Here is a 26,260-nt window from a genome sequence, read left to right as displayed (position 1 = left end):
CTTCGTGTTTTCATTTGTGAGTCTCTGTGTGCGTTTGCAATTATTGAGACTGATCTGACCTCATACACAGATGCTGGAACACACTCACACATGCAGACACCCTGAGGGTATTTGTATTTCTGAAGCATAGGTGTCCCTGTTTTTACCAGTTGGAGTTACAGTAATACGGCTCCGTATCGCAATAAGAAGCTTCAGTCTGTTCTCTGAGGATCTGAGGAAAACACACATGGCGTGTGCGTGCGTGTGCGTGCGTGTGTGTGTGTGTGTTTGTGTTTATGTGTGTGGGAGTGCTTTCCTTGAATACAGATAAATACCAGGGCACGGACCCTCCCAGTCTGTTTCATTCCTCCGTGCACAGAAGGGGTTAATCACTGTGTTTTTGGAAAGCCGTGATATGAAGCTGATGGCGCGACACTAACATCCTGCCGCTCTAAAAGCTTTATAGTTCGCTGTGTATTTGATAGTGATGACGCTGAAGCTCTTAGATCCATGGCAGTTATCATCAACAAGTCTCCATACAATGTGCAGACAACCAGCAGAACTTCCAAGGCTCGAATGGGCATGGAAATGTCCTCCTGAAATCATTCGGGCGAAAGATGAGCAACTGGAGTAAAAGTCGACGGTACCAGCCTCTGCGAATAAATCATGAGGCGAGGAGTTCACTACAACTCCCAGGAAGCATTTTGGTTTTAAGAAGCACTCATCCAAGAACATCATTAAAAAAAAAAGTTTCATTTTGGGATGTTACTTTTGGGAAAATACTTCCAAAACCAGCAGCTCCTCCACTGTACCAGGGAGGGTGCCATGTTGCCAGCTACACATTCTCAGTCCTTCAGATGTGGCAGCTGATTTAAAAAGGAAATGGTCATGCCCATTCAAGCCGTGGAAGTACTGCACTTAACAAAAACATTTTCTTTAAAAGTATCCTCAAAAATAAAGGCGACTGTGGCAATTTGGTTCTCCAAATACAAAAAGTCAAGCCTTATTTTTATGATTTATTTTGTAAGTCTTTGTCCCCTGTCTGGTTCGTGCAAACGAATCCACCTGTTTTTGATGTGTATTTATGTGTGTGTGTGTGTGTGTGTGTGTGTGTGTGTGTGTGTGTGTCGGTGAGAGCTGTAATGGGCAGGTAGTAAAAGTGATGCTTCTGAGTGCAGGCCATGCGAGTCGAGGGGAAAATAGGGCCATCATTAAAGAGATGATAACTGAACGTAGACAATAAGTGAGCTTGTGTGTGTGTGTGTGTGTGTGTGTGTGTTTGTGTGTGAGTGGGTGTGTATGTGGCTTCATACTTACAGATCGTGTGTTTTTGCTGGATTTATGGTGTGTAGCCAATGCTATGGGGCCAAACAAAGGAGAGCTGTTCATCCATCTTTGCTATACAGACACTCAACTGCAGCACAATAGATGTTCACAGCCATCGCACAGTTTGACAGCCATGTGTGTCTGACTGGCTTTGATTGAACATGACAGAGAGAATTGGCGTCACTGCGGTAGCAGGACGTGTGTGTGAGAAGTGTACATGAAGAGGGACAGACTTCATTTGGAATTGGATGTGACATGCAGCCATGGGTGAGGGAATCGTGCATGTGTGTAGGGGTGTGTGGGGGTGAAGGAGTGTATGTGTGTGTGTGTATGGCACTTCAGTAATCAATGTATCTCCTACTGTGAGGTTGTCCATGTGTATTAACTCTGCTGGTACAAACTGAACAGTTGACCGTGTAAATAAGACCATTTCCACCGCTGAACATATGAAACTCAATGAATCAGCCAACTCAAGTTCGTAAACCTTGAAAAGACCCTGGGCTGCTCTTAAAGTGTCAGCAGCTCTACACCGGAACATGTTGGAGCTTAATCCGCTCCAGAACATCAGGTTGTCAGTGTCTCAGTAGAGACAACACCTCTTTACTCACAGCAAGCGATTCAAGTCAAGTTGTGCTATTTATTTAGTTGTCATCTGCTAAGTGCAGAACAGGTCTGTCCTCTCCAAAGAAAGGCTTTGTCGACTAACACTCGTACCATTTTGATTTAATTGATAGATCTGTTGAACTGAATGTGTCTCTAGACCGTTCAGATAGGGTGGATCCCACGAGGCTACTTCCACTCATTGGTCCCCATGGCGAAGTAAAAACTGGTGTGTGTGTGTGTGTGTGTGTGTGTGTGTGTGCTTTTATGTTAAATGGAGGCGTAGATACCTTAAATTCTCAGCAGGCAGCTATTATTTACCTCGACAGCAGAGAGAAAGAGTATTTGAGACAGTTATGTACGAGGTCGACCTTTATTCCTAACTTTGCCCAATTCATCATGTTTCAGTCAGACATTTGCATTCAGAGATCTTACCCGCCACTGTTTGCCACCTTGCGGTAGATTCTGTTTACTGATCATTCAACCTTAATCACTCAAAAAATAAAACTAATCTGGATAATATACATTCCCAACTCATTATTAAACAGTTTACACACTTATATAATAGCAGGTGTGCTGTAGTCTCAGACCTGCAGTTTAGTTCATGTCAACTGGACCAAGGATAGATAACTAATTGTGGCCTTTAAGTTCTGGTCTGGTTTGTGTTTTACACACAAGCCAAGTCACGTAAACGTGAAGTTATACCGATTGACAGGAAACACACAAACAATCTGCACTGTTGGTACGGGCTGAAACTGGACTTGTTCTACTATAATGGTGCTGAACTGGACTTGTTCTACTATAATGGTGCTGAACTGGACTTGGTCGACTATAATGGTTCCTAACGGGGAGAATGAAGAGGCTGCTTGTTCTGTAACATCATCAGGTCGAGCTGCTGTGATGGAGTAGAACAAAAGCCCAACACACCTGCTTTTAACAGCTTCTAACTTTCTGATTGATCATTGCACTGACACGCTGAAGCACATACTGTATGTGTTGCCATGGTAACCGGATGAGCTTTCCAGCTTTCACACCAGCCTTTAAAAGCAAAACAAAGCGAGCGGGCAAACGCACCAGAGTTTACTGTAAACCACAATAATTAACGAATGGCCAGCTGGATGTAAATTGGTTTGCTCGCAAAGTTTAAACTCCAGAAGAATATCAAGCGTAAACATTTCGGCTGACGTCGTCCTCACTGAGAAGAAACAGAGAGCAGAAGCAGCGGCTCAGGTGAGGCAAACGATTGGTAGAGCAAGACTGAGGATGCGGTTAAACCCACACACACACACACACAGACACAGCCACAGACACACACACACACACACACACACACACAGAAGCCACATATCAGACCCCATCATTTACACTAGACCACAGCCTGATGCTTAATGGAGGCCCTCTCAAGCAGAAAAGGCAGAGAGAGAAAGACAGAAACAAAGTCAAATGAGATTGACTCAAGCCCTAAAGTAGAATAAACAGAAGTAAATCTTTTGATCAATAACTCAGAGCGGAGCTGGACACGGGGAGCAAGCCGACAGGCAGTGAGAAGGTGTAAATTCATTATCCATGAGCCCGGGGATTATCTATCTCCATTCATCCTCTGCAAAGGACCCTCGTCACCTGGATACAGAAGAAAGGGAGAGCGGAGAGGCATCGGAGGAGCCGGTCTGCACACATCCCTGTGGCAGCAGGAGGGTCCGATTTCAGATTGCTGGCATAACAGTGACATCACGGCTGTGCCAAGCCAGCCCATGCACAAACACAAATATGTGTGTGTGTGTGTGTGTGTGTGTGTATTTGTTTTTCATATCACAGGGAGCACAGCGGTCCCAAACCTGCCAGCGATGCCTGACATCTTTATCCGGGCAGCCTGCTCGCCTCACCCAAAAGCCACCACCCAGTCGCCTTAATCAGGAGAGAGATCACATATCAGATCACAGTGTGCATGGATACAGAACACACACACACATACACACATACATGCCCACACACACTCACCCATACACGCACACACACACACACACACAGATCCCAGATAATCCCGAAAGATTCAAAGCATGACTCAATGAATCTATTTATTTCTTCCAGAAAAACGGACTTGATAGCTAAATTGCTATCGGGAAATGACAGTTGCACTTGAATTTGTATTCTGGCATCAAAATGACATGAGAAATGTGACTTATTTCAAAAGATGTCCAACAACAAGAGCAACAGCAACAGTAAGCCACACAATCCTCAGACTTCAACGTTGTTTAAGATCTAAATCAGACAATGAAACAGAATTCAGAAATACGACAGTTTAAAAGACTTGTACTGTTTTAATACTCACAGGCAGAATTCTACAACTCTGGAACGTTATTACTTTCATATTTTGTCAAGACTGTTAAGGTCAAGGTGAACAGAAAAAACACTGTGTTCACCTGCTGCAGCAGAGCAGAAAGGTGAAGACAGGTGCTGTAACTGTTACATTTGGTACAGTTATATTTTGAGATCTACTGCTGGCGCTTGATGTGAAGTCAAGGGCCCACCAAAGTCAGTAGATAGAAATATCACCGCCCTCCTGGTTCAAATTCAGTATGATTCATCCTCTGATGAGATATCGAGATATCGAGATATTTCAGTGTAAATCGCTATGGCTAAAAAACATTGGTGTTCTTTAGCCATGCCATTGGTGTGAGTATTGGCTAATAGCAGCAACATGGATGCTGAACAACTACACCGCTTTAAACACTTTTGGATCTGCACTGCCTGGCAGCTTGTATAGGTAATGATGGCTGGTACTGATTAAAAAGCTGCAGGTGGGGAAAGACGGGAATATCATTATTATTTATCAGCTCAATGTGGCTTGTCCTGCGCACCTGCATACACGTGTGACAGAGCTGCAGGTGAGAAAAACGCAGCTGAATCCCGGAAAGCAAAGAACAAAAGTCAACATTCAAAACCTTAAAATCCGCCAAATTTTTCACTGATCAGAGGCCAGTGGATCGAATCACGCCTTCAAACGGCCAAAACGAGTCCAGCACATGAAGCGGTGAGGTTGGATTCCTTTCCGGAGAAGACGTTAATTACACTAGAGCCCCTAATAGAGTCACGGCGCACCAATCAAAGACAACAGAGCCGCAGTGTGGACGTACAGAGCTCATTACTCACACAAACAGCCGCGGCTCTCACAGGGCAAGGAGATTAATGGCACCCCTCTTATAGCACATACATAGTGTTCCTATGATGCAAACGTGCACAGGGGCTACAGGAAAAGCATCGCGCTCGAGTGTGCTCACGTGATGATGAGAAATTATGAAGCAGAAGCTAAATGTGCCACAACGTCAGAGAGTTCGGGTCATCAATCGACACCTGTGCGGAGAGAGAAACAAACTTATTTTCAGTCCTGGGTCCTCTAGGCAGGAAACCTGACCCATTTTAATTTCAGAGAATTTCAAAGATTCCTGCTGGGCAATGTCGGGGGAGGGAGCGATGGAGGTGGCGGCGAAGTCGGAAGAGGAAGGAACAAAAGGAAGAGTTGAAAAGGACCGGCTAAGTAACAGAGGGCGAGAGGGGCGCATATTCCTGAGAAATACTGCATGACGCTTGCATGGCTTTCTGGTTGCATCTCTCTTTGAGGCATCGTGGTGATAATTGCATCCGCTGTCAGGAGCGCCTCCGATCTCCTCTGATGCATGCCGGAACATCTCCTCGCTGCCGTTTCACCTCCTGAAATAGCGGTCACTGAGTGGCGGGCTGCTGTCGTGAAGACGGGGCAGAAATCCCGCTCATTGTCGTCTGACGGAGAAGACATTTTGCTGAAGGCCCTTTCAGGGTGCTGATGCTGTTTGTTCCCCTCAGAGCTTCTGACAGGCTGTAATTCTGCTCTGAGACGGGGAGGGACGGGAGGGGGGGGGGGCTCTCAAAGTGCTGCACGGTGTTCGGCAGCAGGCAACAATCTTTTTTTCATTATTATTTTAGTTTTTCTCTCGGGATTAGATGAATAGCGCGTCTCTCCTCGGTCGTACAAACTGCTGATTGTCCTCGTGACCTCTCATGCGGGTCGTTCGCCTCCTCTGGCCTCTGTGTGTCCACCCCGTGTTAAACAGCCGGGCTATAAAAGGCTGAGCAGAAATGCGAGAGAGATGAGGGCGTCGGTGTCACTTCTGTTTCTTATTAGAAGTCTGGACACCAGAGACCCCTGTGTGTCCAGACTGATGACTCCTCATATATAATCCTTACATCAAATCTGTAAATCTGTCAAAAACCAGCACTTTTTAATATATTTTAGCTATATATTACACTTCAATATCGATGCCCTAGTTTTAATCCATCTTATTTTTAATTCAACCTTAATATTACTGTTTCATTCACATGCTTTATTAATAAAACTCCAACTTATATGTCTGTTCGTTGCTGCTACCCTTCAGGGATCACTGAAGATCTTCTGATCTTGCAAAGCCGGCCAGATGAGTATTCTGTTTCATTTCATTTTCAGTTTCGAAACTTTACCATGAAGAAAATATGAATACAATTATAAAAAAGGAATGAAAATGAGGCACTACGATTTTGTTTTACCATGAAGGAGGACATGTTCTTGTATAGACTTGAGGATCTGCTGCGTAGAGGTGAAAACGTTAGCATGATAGCGGGCTGATGTTGAGCAGGTAGGAAGTTTCCCATCCTCACATGGTAAAGTACACACAATGTGACTGTAAAGGCGGACTAGTTGGCCTGATTACATTTCTTTTTCACATTTAGCAACTTGTCAACTTTGCATTTTTTAAGACACGTAAAAGCTTGAATATCACGGGGAATTTACCGACGGATTATATATTGTAGAAATAAAACATTACATTTTCCCAAGCTTGTGTTTACCACAAACCTTATTTCAGACCAAAAAAACCACATTGGCTTGACGAGGGAACCGTGTTTTAGGTTCCTGGAGCTCTCTTTAAACCAAAGACCTGAAAACGTCACAGTTCTGTTGGAGGCGGGTGAAATGTGAAGGGATGTCCGAAGATCACCATCCTGAGGGGGACAGGAGTACCTGAACCGCCTGGAAATCCATCCAATAGTTGCTGCACTCTTAACCTGCAAATGTCAACCTCGTGGTGAGGCTAGAGGAGAAGTCAGGGATCACCAAAGTCAGAGGGATTCGTGGATTCAAGAAAGGTCATAAATGCCGGTTCTGGATTTCATGGCAATCCATCCCGCGGTGGTGAAGCAGTGTGTGAGCTCTGCCTCTGTCATGGGTGGTGACAGATTGAGGGTGCTGGTAAACTCTGGGGGCAGATGACACCTCTTGCTCCCGCTGCTGCAGCTTAACGTGAGAGGCACTCTGACATACCGGCACCCAAAAGGAAATGGGTCACTGCTGGTTTCTAAAACGTCAAACTGGTCCTCTTTCCTCTCCCTCGGTCTGGTTCCGTTTCCCTCGTTTGTCTCTTTCGCTTGTCTTCTCACTAGAGACGACTTGGATGTCTCCTGCCTGGGAAGCTTTGCTCCCCGGCATTAAATTGGTACTGTGTGACAGAGAGAAGAGGAGCAATTTGGAGCCTGTTTCCACATCTCGTGTCTCATCACAAGAGGCGCTAAAAAGATGTAAGACTTCCCGGCAAAGACTGCCTTGAAATTATTTTTTTCCTGAATCAGCAATCATACCAATAACTAAATCGGCATCAATGATTCATCTGATTTTGCATCAACAGATTAGGATCCACACTTCTGGAAACTCACACTTTTAAATCCAGATCATGAGTTTGTTTTGTACAATTCCACAGAAGGGATCTTTAAAAAGGCTCAAAGAGATGAGCACTGTTGTTCAGCATTAGACAGACGAGAAGAATGACAGCCTGCATTTCTCAGACTGCCAAATATATACTCCCTCTCCGTATTCCCCGTCTCTCTGACAAGCTTCGGGTAGAAGTTGGGAACCTGGGGAATTCCATCCATGATGAAAGAGTGCAGCAAACTCCAGAGTAAACAGGGCTCGACCGAACCGAGAGGCCCGAGAGACGAGCAAAATCATTAATGCATCAAGGCTGTCAAAAGAATAGTCTGCGAGTTGGAAAGTGTAAACACAGCAGATGGCGAGTATCTCATCCTTGGACTGGTGATTTATACCCGCCGACACGGTATTAGCCCCTACTGAGGCTGTTTGTTTCGGCATGATAGGGGAAATATCGGGACGGATTATGAGAAGAGAACCTGGCAACGAGCACTGAGCAAACAGCTCATCGCAAAAAAAATCATTATCGTTATTGTCGTACACTTCTGCTGTACTGTTCAATATGGACCTTTTTGTTGGTGGGGGTTTGGTCCTCGTATAGGTTTTGATGACTCTGTACTCAACAAAGTCATCACTGAACTCTGGGAAGACTCCAAAGTTGCTCCAACAAAGTGTCAGTCTTTGGCCTTGGTCGAGCGTACTTTAACCTGCAACCAGTTGCTGACTTGGTTCAAACTGAAAACTAAATCTAGGAGGCACCGGCCCTCTGAAGCATGTGGACTGATCTGCCCTTACTTTACTAACATGTTATCATGGATGCGTCATGTTTCAGATGCTGTAACTGTTCCTCACGGCTGTCATTAGTCCGCACTTTGAATCAGCCCACGGCGCTGTCTCCCCTCGCCCACGGCCATTACTGGGTTAGTTGCTCCTCTGAGCTCACACGAGGACAACGAGACAGCGTACAGACCCGTGTCACCTCTGGATAAAAACACCCAGTTATGTACAAATAACACGAAGTTGCACTCAATAGTGAACTGGTGTCCATTATTTACCATTAAACATTTGGGTTGTTTCTGGATTATTTACAAGGGGCTACATTTGACATTAAGAACATTAATATAGCAGAAAACGTCACAACCGCGTAGCGCCTGTCCTGCAGGTACATCGGACCCAAGTACATCTCTGCACCCCTCAGCTATCCCTGCTCATGGTTTACAGTCTGATTAGCTTCTTGATATCTGACAATGGAGGTGCTGAGAGAAGTAGGTTAACAAGCTAATGTTAACCCCCTCCACACACACACACACACCAATAAAAGCTAAAATCATCACTAGACGATAGCCGCTGGGTTCCCAGCGTTTTACCATAGACGTTCTGTTTTTATAATATATATAAAACATGTTTGGCTAACCTGGGGGTTTGTTTACAATCTGCATGATCGTGCTGAAGCTGGAGCTTCATGCTCCGTCTGACGTCAATGTAGCGAGAGAGCAATACAAAATATGTCCAAAAACACGAAAACAATACCCATGCTCTAATAGATGAGAATTGCCCTCTAAGATTGAATCAGTATGGATGGATATGGCAGCCATTGGCCCTCAGGACCTTGCAGAGAGGTTTGTTAAGCAGATAATGTCCACAAAAGTGGCATTTCGTGGACATTCAGTGACCCTCAAGCTTCCCAGTGACAACTGAGCCAGCGTCGGGCACAAGAACGACATAATTAAACAGACGATGAAGGGTGTGGTTGAGCAATGCGGCTGTCAGGGTTATCCCATTTTATTCACGCTTCCCTCCCTGCCCGACGGGCTCGGCCTGACCCCGCGGTCAAACGGTGAAAGACGCGCAATGAACAAGAGATCTGGTGGGGGGGGGGGGGGGGGGGCTTTAATCTGTTTGGTCCCAGACTGGCGGTCCGCCCCATTCGTCTTCCTCCCCCGTCTGACTGCTCCTGTGAGGTGCCCTCTTTAAACTGTAATCAGAGAGGGGACCGAGGTGAGGGATGTGTTGGGACAGAAAGAGAGAAGAGGAAATACAGATTCTCTCTCTCTCTCTCTCTGTCTCTCTCCCTCTCTCTATCTTCAGTGTGTACACTTCTTTGCTGTCATGGATTAAATCGCAAGCCTGACAGCATCCATTCCATCAGCAGGTCAATCAACGTGAGCCGCCCAACGCACATAGGACATATCGATTAAGAGGGAGCTGTGTGTGTGTGTGTGTGTGTGTGTGTTTGTGCGTAGGTGTGTTTTACACTGTTGCACAGACCCAAATATGTTTCATAAAAACCCACTTATCAAGAAAGCAAACAGATTTCCCCAATTTACTGGAACTGAGAGCTTGAGAGGTTGTCAGCAAGGGGAGGAGGACAAATGAATAGAAACATGTGAGCTAGCCAGTGGGGTGCAACAGAGAGACTCACATGCACTCTCATGCATCAATCTATGACAAATCTGTGAGAAATCTTTGTGAAATCCTCACATGAGAGACACAACTTAAATGTACTATACATGTTGCAGCTGTAACCAAGAAAGTAAAGCTATCTCCCCTGTACTCAGTCAGTTTAAATATTCATAATGTATGACCTGCTTCCTAATCCATACTACAGGCCACATGTCAGTGTCATAGAAGTAAAACATCTTCACACACACCTCGAGCTCCAGATCGATGCCGTGGGACAAGTGGATCAGCGGCTGAAACCACGAGGACAGATTTCATTACGGAAATGATCGATGAAATCAATAGACTGTGTGTCTGCGTGTGTGTGTGTGTGTGTGCAAAATGTGGTCTTTCACAGAATACTGATCCGAGCTCTATCTTCATATTGAAATATGATCGCTGCCTACACATAAGCTCAGAGGGCGATGCACATATCATATCCTCTTCCAGAGATACACATCGCGCGGCCAACAGCGAAGGTGTGTGTGTGTGGGTGTGTGTGTGTGATGTATCATCCAGACCGACAAAGAGTGAACATTGCGTGTGTATGTGCGTCAGCTCACCCACATGTCTACCTGCCTTTTTGTGTGAACAAGAAGGCCGGTAGACAGAGTGTGTGAGGCATCATGCACAACTGGAAATGGCCCGGGGGGGTCAAGACCGGAATGTGGAGTTCTCTCTTCCTCTACCTGTAGGCATGGAGCATATGTGTGTGTGTGTGTGTGTGTGTGTGTGTGTGTGTGTGTGTGTGTGTGTGTGTGTGTGTGTGTGTGTGTGTGTGTGTGTGTGTGTGTGTGTGTGTGTGTGTGTGTGTGTGTGTGTCACAGGGATGGGGGGTAGCATGCACCTGTGGGTACCATCTTGTACGCAAAAGATGGAGAGGTCTGTTGGAAACAGACTGCAAGCTTCAAAGGAGCGCCTCATCAAAGCACACGCACTCCGGCTTCAGCCGGCTTCTGTAATCTCAGTGGGTGCCAGCCATCTTTCATTGGAAGAGTATATTGTAGCGTGTAGAGTGGAAAGAGAATCATGTGAAAGCAGCTGCGTGTTCGGCACACCACACCAGCTCCACAGCAAAGAAGGAGCGAACAACACATGTGACACATGAATTAGACGATGCAAGTTGGGTTACGTTGTTTTCGCAAACCGTGTAAATGTGGTGAATATGCGGAGTGGTGCGGTGTGTATTGCAGGTGCAGATGTAACCGAATGAATAAATAGCACTTCCAGTGCATCAGACGTAGCTTCATTGTAGTCGGTATAGTCGTATCGACGCGCAGCTACTACAGCCATAAACTAACACATGTCCATTAAGTGTAAACGCATTTTTTAGGAGACCGGAGAGATTCGCTGCTCCCCTCAGGAAACAAACAAACTCCTGCAGATTTCCTGTCAGGCCTGTCTTCATCTTGCTCTTGAGAAAAGCTGACGACACATAACATTGAATGCTAAACATTGATATATATATATATACACGTTTAAAATAGATTTCCAAACGTCTTGAATTTGTGCTTAACTTCCTGAATGACAGGACAATGAAGTTTTCACTGTTTTCATTGATGTGTGTAACTCTATAACGATTCATTCTGGTCACATGACATCTATTGTTCTGTTCATCCTGGAGAGGGATCCTCCTCTCCTGAAGGTTTCTTCACTTTTTTCCCCGTAAAAGGTTTTTTTCTCTTCCTTGGGAGTTTTTCCTGATCAGATGTTGAATGTGTACAGATTGTAAAGCCCTCTAAGGCAAATTCGGAATTTGTGGTATTGGGCTATATAAAATAAACTGAATTGAAAATTGAATTGAATTGTTCCAACATCACGCTCTCATCCAGCTGACTCTGAATATAAAGTCCGGCCCCAGCCGGCGTGCCGCTACTGATGTCCGTCGGAGACTGAAAACACACCTTTTTATCTCTATATTAAAAAAAAACAGATTTTAGTGGCAGTGGCATAGCACTTATTACTTACTTTGGTTTTGTAGTTCGACTATGAGTTGATGTGTTTCCCTGTTTCCTGTTGTTCTTAGTTTGTACTCTAGGTTGAAATGCACTTATTGTAAGTCGCTTTGGATAAAAGCGTCTGCTAAATGACATGTAATGTAATGTCCTTGTGGGAGAAGATTCTCTCTCTCTCTCTCTCTCTCTATCTCTCTCTCTCTCTGCCATTGTTGCAGATACTTGAAAGCACACAAAAAAATTCTGAACAACGGTTCATTGGGTCCATTTATTTTGTCGTAGCATCTTATGCAGAACTACCAGAAATCGTTGCATTTAACTTGTGATTTCTTTCACTTCAGCTGCAGATTTTTGTGGGGGATTCTACCTTTCCTCTCACTCAACATATTACCATATATTTAAAGCAATAGTCCTACATTTTTTGGAAATGCATATATTTTATTTCGTGACAGATTTATGTTCATCTTTATGCAAAACTAGCCTGGCCTGCTGCTGGATGCAGATATGAGAGCGGTATCAATATTCTCTGCAAACCCTCGGCAAGGAAGCGAAAACGCATATTTCCCAAATGTCATTTATATTGAGGAGACGTTTTGACTTTGTTTTTCTCGTAGCTTCACTGCTCAGGTGATCAAAGGGCGAATTCTGCTGGAACCTTTCACGTTTCATGACGAAGCTTCTGTACGGCTGTGAATGTCAATGTTGCGAAACAGGCTGGACTTTGAGCTGAACTCCCTGAGTTCTTTAAAAGTACAAGGATGTCACAGCAGGCCGGTCATCTCACACACATGTACACACCCACTCAGATGCAGCATTTTTAATTCACTTAGCAGAGCTAACATATTCATTTTCCCCATGCAAATGAGAGCGTCATAAACACGAGCGAAGCAACAGCAATAGAGCGGCATTGGCTAATCAATCATGGTGCGTGTGTGTCACGGGGACCGGCACTCTTGGCCCTTCAGATTGCCTACAAGAACTAATTCCCGACAACACAGATGGCACAAACAAAAACACGACAACGCGGCGCGAGCTCTAACTCATCACTGCATACTCAAGAGAAGCCTCTGAGCAGAGGATCAATCACTGGATGAGAGGCAGGAGGATACATAAGAGAAATGAGACTGAAAGGAGAGCATGTAAACGTGCACACACACACATACAGCCAAATGTGTGTGCGTGTGTATGTGTGTGTGTGTGTGTGTGTCTACAGTTGAAGGCCCAGTGTGGAGGAATCAAGCAGCTGCATTCCAACAGACACAGACACAACAGTGAGTCATCCTGGCTGTTGTTCACATCAAACAGACAGTAGTGGGAATTTCTGAGTCACACATGCACACACACATGCATACACACACGCACACACACACGCACACTTACTTGGACTAAAACTAAGCCAGTCTGCTATCGTGACTGTAACCAGCGACCATAGCAGTAAAAAGCGGGTCATCCAGCGCACACACCTGAGTGTTGGCAGGTGCGTTGTCTGGTCTCCAGCTCCCAGTTCAAACTCAAGGAGCGATTAAAGGAAACACAATGATATAGATTATCCTTAATTTCCCGGTCTCAACTGTTTACAATCATGACATAGAGATATTTCTGAATTGCATGTTGATGTTTTAAGCTCACAGGTTTCCCATAACACAGCAGCTATTGGCTTCTGCAGTAGAGAAAGAAAAACAGCCCTTGAGTGCAGGATCTGGCTTCAACCTCATCATCTCCACTGTGAGTTGCAAAATAGTAAGAAAAAATAAGGAAAAAAGCAAAGAGGCCTTTGGAGGTGGAGAACTCATGTAATATGCATAGCCACTCTTTCTTTGAGCGTGTGTGTGTCTGTGTGTGTGTGTGTGTGTGTGTGTGTGTGTGTGTGTGTGTGTGTGTGTTTGCCAGGCAGGCTTTCATTGCAGGATGACGGAGGAGCTGCGATAGAAAGGGGACAGGGGAGGAATAAGAAACAGTCGAGTACGTTTTGTGGGTTTTTTGGACCCTGAGATGTTTTTTCTCCATCTGACAGAAGTGAGAGGACCGAGTCGGTCCACCAGAACATGATAACGTTCATCTTCCTCCTCTCCTCTGTTAGCTTTTCATTTGTTGCCTGCTACCGAGACACAACTCAGGGAGGCGTAACCACATGCTTGGGTAGTTTCGTTATGTGTGTGTGTGTAAGTGTGTGTGTGTGTGTGAAGTAGCAGAGATACTCAAAGTGTTTCCATTCAGGAAAGTTGATTCATATTGTAACAAGCATTCACATCAGAGACACTGGCCCTTTAAACATACTGGTATTCTCGCCTCGACACATTTGATGAGCAGGAAATTGTCAAAGCAAATGCTCCCTTTCAAAACGCAGCATCAGAGATAAAACAGCTGATCTATAACAGAGCTCTCCAGAAAATGAAAATATAATAGCTGAATTGGACAGGATAAAAGTTCAGTCTTAATTACAGTCTGACTCTAATTGACTGGTGGACCAATTACTGTTTGTGTGTGTGTGGGGTGGGGGGGGGGGGGTTTGCCAAGTGCAGCCGCATTCATAATTACAGCAGACATCAGATGTGACCAATGAGCTCAGCATACACAAATACACACACAAACAAACGCAGGCTCTGATTCATATGCAGACAATAGGCCCGGTTTATCCATTTGCAATGAGGAGAAATGCTGTAATACAGCAGGGGAAATTATTAATGAGTGAAGCAAACGCGTTGCATGTTTGTGAACACTTTGGCAAGTTTGCACACGAAGGGGCCGTGTAGTGCTCCTCCAGTAAATATTCATGCTTCCTATGTAAATCTGGTGCTGCGCTGTTTAATTAATGGGATTTATTAAGCTAGAGCACAAACCCAACGAGTGTGTATACGTGTGTGTGTGTGTGTGTGTGTGTGTGTGTGCAGGGAGTGAGATGTGACCAATCACATCGCTGTCAACAGCGAGAGCAAAATGGCACTCTGATCATACAAATCGTGACAAACGCACAAACACTGTGACTGACATGACGCACATCTCTGATTAGTGTCTAGAGTCGGCGGGCTGTGAGTCACAGGTGAAGAGGTCACAGTGTCAGCATCGCGCTGCCTCTGAACTGGGTCACGTCCTGTCAGCGCCAACACCAGGACCTCTCTCTCATTCCTTTACGAGAACGGTGAGAACAAGTTCCCCCCAGGGCCGAGCCGACTCATGATGAAACGGAATTAAAAACAGCAAGGATCGAAGAGAAAAATGCCCAAACGAGGTTTGGGGGGGTTGTGCTTATGGTGAAGACGTGCTTATATGGGGATAGTACTGGGGGAGTTGAGAGAACAGGAAGAAAGAAAGAATTGGATGGAGGAGTGAGTTACAGGCCGGATAAATGAGAGTGGATTTACAATACGCACACACAGCATATTAAATGAGAGGGAAGCAGCCTGGAGGGCGGAGCAGAAAGCTTCAGACCAGAAAAGACCCCCCAAAAAATCCACTGGCGAGGGATCCTGACGTGAAGTTAGTCCCATCACACACAGAGAGAGAGAGCTGTGGGAAGCTGGACAGGAGCGACTCCATCTTGTGCCCGGAGGCAGCTGGGGAGGAGTTGAAAGATGGCCGAAGTATTCAAACAGTGTGTCAGTGGGGTCCGTGCTCTCACTAAGACTTCCTGTGGGAGGAACGCTTAGGAAGCGACAGGAACGGTGAAAAACAACACTCCGCTAATAGAGTCTGCCGCTCTAATGCAGCCTGATATGGAAGATGTATTCATCGGTGTCGGGGAGGTGATTGACAGCTGGCGCGGGTGCCTTACGGGCTCTGGCGGCGGCGGCTGCGGCACTGAAGTAACACAGAAGTTGCTTTGATCAAAACAACTTCCTATTTTCATCGGCGTGCTTTTCCGAGGACATCTGCGGAGCAGCTTTGCCCGGGGGAACGCTGACACAGCAGGCCGAGCTTCTTCGGCATCAGCACAATGCAACTGATGCAAGTGTAAGTGTGTGTTTGTGTGTGTTTGTGTGTGTGGGGGGGGGGGGGATGTGTGTGTGACGGAAACAAACGGGAATTCCACACTGCCTTTTGCGCTCCCCAGCATCCAGGCTCCTTTCGCTGGAGATGCAGATGAGGGGGCACAGCTCCAGAGCGGGTGTAACGGTGCGATGCTCCAAAGGGTTCAGCTCGGGTTGAATGGAGTTGAGCTGTAAATTTGAAAAAGCTTTTTTGTTGGCCTAAAGTTGGTTCGTTGAACGAGTGACGATATTCCCCCACATTCATTCTGCGGAGACGAGAAAATGCGTTCCGTCAGTGCCGAGAGCGGCAACAGGGTCAGATTAGATTTAAAGACCGTCCTGGGGATGAATCAGAGGGCGTCAGAGGAATAATGGAGCTGATATGGTACAACAACAGGCTGGCTTCCCATGTTCCCATGAGCAATTTAACCTGCCAACACGGGGGTTGGGTTCCCGCAAGGGATGCAAAACAAAATCTGAGGGGTCAAAGTTCATGACTAAGCTATTAAGAAAAGGGGAAATAATATTTGTACCACTTAAAATTTTGTTTTTTGGGACAATTCTATTTTTGAAAAAACAAATTTACTGAATAGTTTTCTATATTTAGCCTCTAACAAGACTGAGGTTCTGCAGCACAGCAGCTCTGTGAGGCTGCGCACACAGATGTGCTTTGAGCTAAATAATTCAGTCAGCGTGCTCACAGCGAATATGCTGAAATGCTGATGTCAAGCAGGCATAATGTTGACCATGTTCCCCACCTTATATCAATCCCAATTAAATGTGAGCATGCTGACATTTGCATTCTGATTGAGACATGAATGTCTGTACCAAGTTTCAATCAATCTATCCAATAACTGTTGAGACATTTCAGTCTGGACCAAAAGTGTTGGAGCAACCAAACAATCATTATTTTTAGAATCGGAAAATATTGAAAAAATCACAGTTTTCTTAAAGTGTGCACAGCTAAATACTTTGATAAGTTTGCTTTGTTTTAAAGGATCGCAGGCAAAACAAGTTTTCACATATGAAAACCAGTGATAACTTTCACAAATGATGTGAGGAAAACTAAATGCTGAAGTCTACATCAAACCCTCAGGCTTTATTCAAAAGGCAAATAAGAAACCAAGCATTGTACATCACCAAGGTAAAACTACATTTACCCAAAAAAGTTAGACTTGTTTTCTTACTTCTTACCTGTATATAACGAGGTAACCACTTAAAAATAATCAATTCACTTTGGAAATTGCTGATCACTTGACGAGTGTGATGCCTTGAGCTAAAGGGACTTCAACGGGATTATAGAATATTTTGGAAACATTTTGACGCTACACCGCACGTGAAATACGTCATAAATTACAGGATCCCTCGTAACCGCCCCTGAACAATTTGATTTTACATGCTGTTTGTTTGGTAAAGCCTTTCACCAGAGAGCGCTGACAAGTTCAGCACTGGAAGTAAAGCCAGATGTCACTTGTGGTTTCCCTCCTGTTTTCTCTCCATGTAAGAATGAACAACCACAAGCAGAACAAAGATCTCCGCCTGCACAGGTAGGGGAGAGAAAATACACTCAGGTTCATATTTCTTTTAAGAGCAGAAACACACCGCTTAAGGCGTATCTCTTTCAAGTCCTCAACCCAGGTAACACCCAAGGAGCCATTTTCAGAGGAAAACATGCTCTTTTTAAAACTGAAATACAACCCACTCATATCGACAAAAAAAGAGAAAACAACAGGCAATCGACGCAATTTATAAAGTCTTGTTTTTTTTTTATGGAAGCACATCACATCACAGCTTCTTCCCATCATGAACAGAGCCCGTTCCCCCACTGACTGACTCCCCCAGGACTTTTCCTTCCGGTCACTCCCCAACACACATCTTTATACTTAATATTTAACATAATTTCACATATCACTTTAACACTCACTACACTTTAACACACACTTACAGTACCCTGTCTATAGCACTGCTATCTGTGTGTGCACTTTATTTGATCTTATATCATTGTAAATGTAATGTTTAAATTATTGCACTATGTTGACTGTTGATTGTTGTTGTTTTGTCTGTCTAATGTACACACCAGCCACCAAGTCAAATTGTAAGTAAAGTGTGTGAATTCATATGTGAACATCTGTCTGTTCACCCTCTCCACACACACACACACACACACACACACATTGATCAACCAAAGAGCCATCCCATCCAATGGATCCTGACCAATAAAAAGAACAGACCGATGAAATATTCATAACAGGAGGAGAAGCTCCCCGCCTCAGCACACAGAAATGTTCTGCCTCCCTCTCTTTCTCTCTCTCCGAACATAAAACATTGATGGCGGTGCTCGCCGTTGCGCAGCAGCTGAACCGCTGGAGTGTTAGCAAGTTCACATCTAATTCTGGACTTCACCCACGGGAACCCGCGAGGCCGAGAAAAGAAAGAGCCGGGGCGGTTTTTCCCCAGGAAAACACAAAAAGAGTTTTCCTCGATCAAACCGGACCTCGGTTATGTATGCACGCCTCTTAAGGACAGACACACGTTCCCGGGTTGAGCCTCCTGTGTGTGTAGCTGTGTGGTTGCAGCAGTAACAGAGCAGATGCTGTTAGAAATGGAAACAGCAAGTGACGGAGGAGTGCTGTTTAGAGGACATTTGTTATGTAATATTCTTTTGTGGCATATTGTTTAACTGCAACATGATAAAGTTGTTAGTTCTGACTGTGTAGCTCTAATAATATAAGACACATATTTATATATTTTCACCAAATCCCAATAATTTATATGATCATATAAGTCACATGACACAATGTGCAAATATATATATATATGAAATATTGTCCTTTTCTTCAATCCTGCCAGCTTACATTTTCCAGTCCAAGTTCTCTGTCCATCAAACAGACCCGCCGCTCCCTTCCTATCGGAGATCTCTTTGGTTCACACTTTTGATGTTGTGCAAAAGAAAGCAAGAATCTTCAATAAGCTTCAAAGTGACTTCAACTCCAATCTTTACCCTCATCTTCACACAACAACATATCCTGGAAGAAGTCACGATCAGCAATATGTCCTCACTTTGAGGAAATCGCTTTAGATTTGTGTCCATATCATGACTTCCAGCCATCCTAAGTAGAGTAACAAACCACACACACACACACTGACATCTGCATTGGCCGTCAGCAGTACTGCAGTAAACATGTGGATCAAGAGAGGCTTCCATCTACAGAGGGAAAGTTGACAAGCGTCTCGTCAGCAGCTTATTTCTCACACTGCGAGAAAAACACACACTTTCATATGCAACACTGATAAGATGCACACACCACAGAGAAAACCATTGTTCTTTATCTACCTGCTTCAGTTTACCTGCCTTCTTGGGGAGCACTCGGCAAACACACACACACACACACACTTGCAGCGCTGGGAAAACAAACACACGTCTGATCTGCCCTCCTCTGGGCTTCGTGGGCTCTCTGTGAAATCTATCTAGACAAGAGTCGACCTGGAAATGGAACAAAGGCCCGGCTCCTCGCTTCGCATTGTTGTTCTGCGAAAGTCTGTCGCTATGAAGACACGCGACACACATTCCCGGGAGGCCTCCCGCTTCGCCGCAGACTCCTTCTCGTCCTCCCTAGGCAACGGCGATCTGATTCTGGGGTCCGACGGAGAAGTATTTGAGTTTTGGCCGCGAGCAATGAGCGCCCCTTTTAACACACCATTAACCGTGCACTGTGGAAAGTCCTAGTTCTGTTTGTAAAGATTTAACCTGCCCAATGAATTCAGCCTCTAATCATGCATCGTTAACTGCCGCATGCAGCGATTTAAATAAGCTGCTCGATATTTTCAAGGATCGAGGCTACGTATACTGCTGCTGAAATAAAAATTCGGGGCCCGAGGAAGTGCTTGAAGAGCTTCGACACGTGTAACAACATATGTCGCTTTAAGTTAAAGCGAACTGCAGGCTTATGCTCTCACATAACAACAGAAATAAATAACTGTCTGTGCCAACGTGCTGTTTTTAAATGTCTGCGCTCCACAAAGCAAGCGCGTGAAGGCCAGTGCTGCGCGGCGGATCAAGCGGCGCTCTGTTGAGGGCTTTTGAAGCAGCTAACAAGACAACTGCTTCTGTTTGAGTGAGAGCGGTGGCCTGATAAGTCACACGCGACCCTGAACCAATGACCTGTGTTAAGGAGGCGTAATTGTCTTTTTAACAGCAGGCTCTAAATCTCTCCTCGGCCCTCCCTTCGCTGGTTCACCGTACGAGTGCTATGTAGACACTGGTTGCCTAGCAGCAGCTGTCCTCGAGTTGTTTCGTTTCTTTGTTGGCTGGAGAGCAACAAAGTCCGCTCCTTTTTTGATCTTTTCTTATATATCAGCGTGTGTTGCAGAGGTGGACGACTTCTGCTGTTTGTCTGTGTGCACATTCACATCGGCACCGACCTGAAGCGATCTGCATGTATCCAGCCAGGGTGCAGATCCTCCTCTCACATCCTCCGCTGGGCAGGAAGATGGTGATGATGGCCAACAGGGAGCTGACGGCCAGCAGGGCGCAGCCTCCTGAACAGAGCACCGCGCTGGTCTGAGGAACACAAACACAGAACAGTTTCCTTTCAGTTCAGTTCATTTACAGACCGTCGACTGCCGGCACTCGGCTGGTTGCACACGACACGGATTACGTTCTCCTTCTGCAGACGGTCGCGAGGACAAATGAACAGGTTCACGTCTGAAGCTTCGTGGTTGATCTGCATGACGTCTCAAACTGACTCTCCGAACATCAAAAAGCACACCCGTCTTGGACAAGCGCAGGCGGCTAATGCAGTCGGAAGAAAACTACAGCGGCGCATTAGTGATTAGAATGCAGACGGGGGCCGATCGGAGAGACATGTCGAACATGCACGAGGGAATTACAGCCCCCCAAAACACGTGTCGTTATGCACGTCCCTGACGCGACGGACGTGAATGGAGGAAGGATGAAAGCAGAGTGATTTCCACGCCTGACAGAAGATTTAATTAGCTTGTTCCGGGTGTTTGGCAGGAAGGCAGAGAGGGGAGCAGGAAAATATTAAAGCGCCAAGATGTCGGTGGAAATGATGATGATTGTTCTTTTGACCTTTACCCGTGCAGGTTTGTTGAACATGACTGTTTTCTTCTCTGGTATTGCACCGCGTACGTAAACAAGGCCTCTCGCTCCACTCGTTCAAATCAGGGTTACAGATCAGCTCCTCGGGAACTGCTGGGAGCAAAGTGCCAAGCTCAAGGGCACCTTGAGCGTCGCCATCGAGCGGCGGGAAAGCGGAAAAAGAACAAACTCCTTCAGGAGACGGTTTTTATTTTACATCATTTTGAAAAATATTTGAAGTGTAATTTGATTTAATGTATATGATCCAAACGGCATCACAATTCAGCACAGTGATCTTCTCTCGCTGCTCAGAGGAACCCGACTTACTTTGGTGATCCAGTTCTCAATGTAATTATACTTTGTTTATGACCGCGTACCTGCTAAACTAATAGCATTGCCATCACATTGTATCAACATCACATGTATTTAAGTATTAGTATTTAGTATTGTTATTGTGTTTTGTGTTTTTTTTTTATCCTCTATTAATGCTCTGATGTGCACCATGCTGCTGTGATCCTGAAATGTCCCCACTGTGGGACTAATAAAGGATTATCTTATCTTATCTTATCTTATCAGCCTCAGCTTTACGCAGTTGGACAACTGTATTCACATCCTTACACGTAGGTCTTGAGGTGGACTTGATACATGTAATAAAGTTGATGTTGATGTGAGTTATTAAGTATCAATAAACACAGTGTGGTGCAAGAGAAACCTCACATTCAATATTTGTGTGATGTCTGTGGTATCTTGCAGGAACATTTTAATGTGGTTTACTGTTCTTTTCCTTCGCTGGACAAAAGATGGACAACACAGCCTTCATTAAAATATTTCCTGCAGCAACACAAAAATGTCCTAGTCATCAAAAACATTCTCAGACAGCATTTGTGTCAGACACTAAGATAAATGGAATCGCTTAATACCACCATTCAACAGTCATAAGGGAAGACATCTCTCTCTATATATATATATACACTACCGTTCAAAAGTTTGGGGTCATCCAGACAATTTTGTGTCTTCCATGAAAACTCACTTTTATTTATCAAATGAATTGAAAATTGAATAGAAAATATAGTCAAGACATTGACAAGGTTAGAAATAATGATTAATATTTGAAGTATTAATTTTGTTCTTCAAACTTCAAGCTCAAAGGAAGGCCAGTTGTATAGCTTATATCACCAGCATAACTGTTTTCAGCTGTGCTAACATAATTGTTTTCTTTAATAATATATTAATAATTACTTATTGTAAGTCGCTTTGGATAAAAGCGTCTGCTAAATGACATGTAATGTAATTGCACAAGGGTTTTCTAATCATCCATTAGTCTTCTAAGGCGATTAGCAAACACAATGTACCATTAGAACACTGGAGTGATAGTTGATGGAAATGGGCCTCTATACACCTATGGAGATATTTCATTAGAAACCAGACGTTTCCACCTAGAATAGTCATTTACCACATTAACAATGTATAGTGTGTATTTTTGATTAATGTTATCTCTATTGAAAAAACAGTGCTTTACTTTGAAAAATAAAGACATTTCTAAGTGACCCCAAACTTTTGAACGGTAGTGTATATCCATATCATGAACAAAGCAGTGATAGAAATTTCTCGAACTAAAGTTATGAAATAAATGCAATGCAGCACGGGGATGGTCAAAACCACCGACATGTGCAGTTGGAAGGACCCGGGTCCAATGCAGAAGTGTTTTCAACTTGCATTTGTTCTCACGGCCATCAGGGGGCGACTCCTCTTGTTGCAAAAAGAAGTGACTCTACTTCTCTCTTGATTGGTTAATCAATAAACATTGTAAACATGATTTTTCGGTCTCAATCGCTAGTTTCAAGTCTTTAATACGGCAGGATGTTCATTGAGTAAGCTATGGTCCCATTTAGAGTACACAAGACCATAAAGCATGCTGTGCTTTAGGGTGTGGCTGCCTTGTGATTGACAGGTCACATCCACTGCGATCTGCAGTCTGGTACTCGTCTGTGTTTTTGTCTTACAGCTTTGAACCCTTCTACAGTGTGCTTTCAGTTCTTGACAGTTATTTGTAACTTTGTTGGTCTTATTCAGTATTTGGTTGTACTTAGCTCCTCCCCCTCGTATCACTTGGGGTGGCAAGTAACCAAGATGGCGAGAAAATGCTGAACTCTAGGCTTCAAAACCAAGAGTGACATCACAGTGATTACGTCCAACTCTTATATACAATCTATGGTTAGCAAACAGTTGACGAATATACGTCCAGTATTCACTGTATATTTCACTTCTGACATATCTGTATCTTTAGCTGCTGGCTTTAGGCTATAGCTATACGTTCACTAGCTACTTGCTAACTTGTCGAACTGCTGGCGCATGGGGATGTTTAGTGTGCGCTGGCTTTTTGGTGCTCTTTTTCACTGACAGGTGTCTTCTGCGTCCAAAATGACGCTGTGGGAGCACTGGGAGTGAACCGATAGTCAAATTCCGGGCCATAAACATTGAGCTAAAAGAAGCTATCTAGCTCCTTAAATCTGAGAAGAACTGCAGATTTGGCTGTTAATTATTGTGGGTTGAGCATGAGCGACCCCCCACATAAATAGTAATTTGGTCCATGCTGTGTCAGTGACGTTTTAATTTACCAAGACAGGGTAAAGACGAAACCGTGTTGCCAATAAGAGCTCTTATCTCAGCTTCTCCTGCCAGAGCTACTTGTTTTTCTTCGTTTGAACTCGCCGGCTACAAGAGGGCAGAGGAGACGTAGCGGCTCACTTGAAAATGCAGAAAAGTCATTAACTCGGTGGGTCTTTGTTCCTCTCTCTCTCTGGAATGATATTCATGTATGCAGAGGAATGTCTCCTTTCTCTCCGTTGCTTGATCTCAGCGTGCCTTGTGGGCTCTCAGTGGGCAGCATACCTCCCAACCTGCTGTTTCCAATTCACCACGACACATTAAGGGTGCATCATGTCTCGGGGAGGGGAGCCATGCCCAGGTACATAAGGCTCACTCGTGAAAAAGGATAAAAAACACGTTATGATGTCGTAGTCAGCTAAATTAATTCTGACTGATGATTAGCATATAGATGCCAGAGCATTTGGGAGGGACATTAAAATTACAATACTGTAAATGGCTGTAAATGAATGTAAATGTAAAGATTTCCATATCTGTGCTGATTTTTATGTATTCTGTCCATTTTACAGTCACTCAATTATCTGCAAGCACTAATATATTCATACACATTTTCTGTGTGTCATTTAAAAACAGCCCAAGGGACTAACAAAGGCTATCACAGCGCTACACATCTGTTTTTACAGAAAACAACCAATTAATCAATTAATCAGCTCCCTGATGAAACTAACTCAGAATCATTCCCATGTTTACTTACAGGCAGAACAGAAAGATTTAGAAGGCCCTTTTTCAAGACAGTGCTGGCTCTGAGCACAAGTTAATTTAGGAGAAAATTAGCTGCACGAAATAGATTGTAATTGCTTAGTAATAACTGGTAGAGCCACCACAACAGCTGGAGCCGAGAAAGAGAAATGGGGGAGAAATAGTGGAAAATTGTGGAGGAGAGAAAATAAACATTTTAATTTGGCAGCAGAAAGAAGGCAGATTTGTCTCAATCCCTTTGTCTAACAACTTGATTTGGACATCACGTCCATAATAAATCGCAATAATCCCTGATGGATTTGACCAATAAGCGGCAATTAATCTCGCAATAATAGTAACCGGCATGGAGCATGCAAGTGTTACAATGCAGATTAAAGTCAGGATTGATGGTGGAGATACACCCAATCCTGAAAAACAGAAAGACGTAGCGTGACCTAAAGCGGTCCGATTTGCTCCGGTCGATTGAGGGTACCCTCATGTTACACTCTCTGAGCCACTGGCAAGTACTGATGATATGGTCGGGTGTGGAGGGATGGGATGGGAGGAGAGTAGTGGCAGGTGGTGGGTGACTTTGTAAAGTAACATGAGAACCACGGCCGCTGGAACGGGCCAAGACCAGAGGAGATGGTGGGGGAGGAAGAGGAAGGACCTACACCTCTGAGTGTCCTGGGAGTGGACGTGGTGGTGGTGAGGAGTACTGGGTCTGGGCCCCATCATCGACTGAACTGAACTGGAAGGCCACATCAACGCTGTGTACAAGAAGGCTGGTGTCCATATTGGACAACATCTATATCTTAACAGTACCATAAAACATGTTTTAAACTCATGACTCGTGATAATTCATAGTTGACTGTTGGATTGGAGTTTCACAGGCCTGCTGCCATGCAATGGACAGTCCTCATTTAGCGTTAAATTGAAGTTAAATCGTGGTTATGCAAACTCAGATCCAAATTATAATCCATCTTGAAACCTTTGGCCAGATCTCCTGCTCTTTATAGAAAGAGATTGAATGGGATGCGTCGAGTTCACATACGTCAATGGATTTGGTGTTTCTCTGCCGAGATGCGCATTGTAGCAACTCTCACGCCGCTACCCGTGGGTTTCCCCCAAAAGCTCCAAGGATCATCCATGACCAAAGAGGTTCCGTTTGACAACATCTTTCATTCTACCAGCACACACAGAGCAGACCGCAACACTGCGCCGCTGCTCACTCTCCTCTCTACCTCCAGCTCTGCTGCCCTTTTATACGAGCAGCATCGGCTGCTGACTGATTACCAACCAGCCAGCAGCCGAGGCCAGATTGGAGACAGCTGCCACACGCATGTTACCTGGCTCCATCGTAAAGAAACTTTATTGGTTTCCCACAGTAAATTGCCCACATCCTAAGCCTGTTGGAGACCAATAACCGCCAGTAATAAAAGGACAGTCTGAAAAGGACTCTTTGATTTCAAATTATATTAAAGAAGTCGGGGATTACAAAGTACAGGCCAATGAAATTTCATTGTCTCCTCAATTGAGGTTTACAAGCCGGAGATGGCAGGACATGTCTCATTAAACGCACTTTTCCTTTTCAGGCCTTGATCGAATGGCTGCTCCATCCACCGCCTGTACACTGTTTCTGTTCCCCTGTACTTTCTCTCTCCTCGTTCGTCCGGTGAAGTCATATTCCTTCAGAGGAATCCTGATAATCCTGCCAGAGCACGAATGAAAAAAATGTAAAAAGCAGCTCCCTCCACTTCTAAAATGAATGCGCTGAATAATACATCCGTCTTCCTCATTGATATTCACTGGGCGGAGACTGGCGGAGGGAGTGCGT

At 44.7% G+C, this 26,260-nt stretch overlaps 1 protein-coding gene across 1 annotated transcript in view; it reads right to left on the bottom strand.

Annotated features, from left to right (window-relative positions):
- The window catches only part of LOC130190775 (LHFPL tetraspan subfamily member 7 protein), a 112,260-nt gene that overhangs the window by 53,185 nt on the left and 32,815 nt on the right, over positions 1-26,260 (bottom strand). Inside the window, exon 2 of the mRNA XM_056410383.1 lies at positions 20,400-20,538. Within this exon, the coding sequence (XP_056266358.1) occupies positions 20,400-20,538 (139 nt within the window). The remainder of the gene's footprint in view (positions 1-20,399; positions 20,539-26,260) is intronic.

Source organism: Pseudoliparis swirei, chromosome 3, assembly GCF_029220125.1.
Source record: "Pseudoliparis swirei isolate HS2019 ecotype Mariana Trench chromosome 3, NWPU_hadal_v1, whole genome shotgun sequence".
Lineage (NCBI taxonomy): Eukaryota > Metazoa > Chordata > Actinopteri > Perciformes > Liparidae > Pseudoliparis > Pseudoliparis swirei.
Note: the sequence above shows the minus strand (reverse complement) of the source record. Positions and strands in the feature narration are given on the sequence as shown.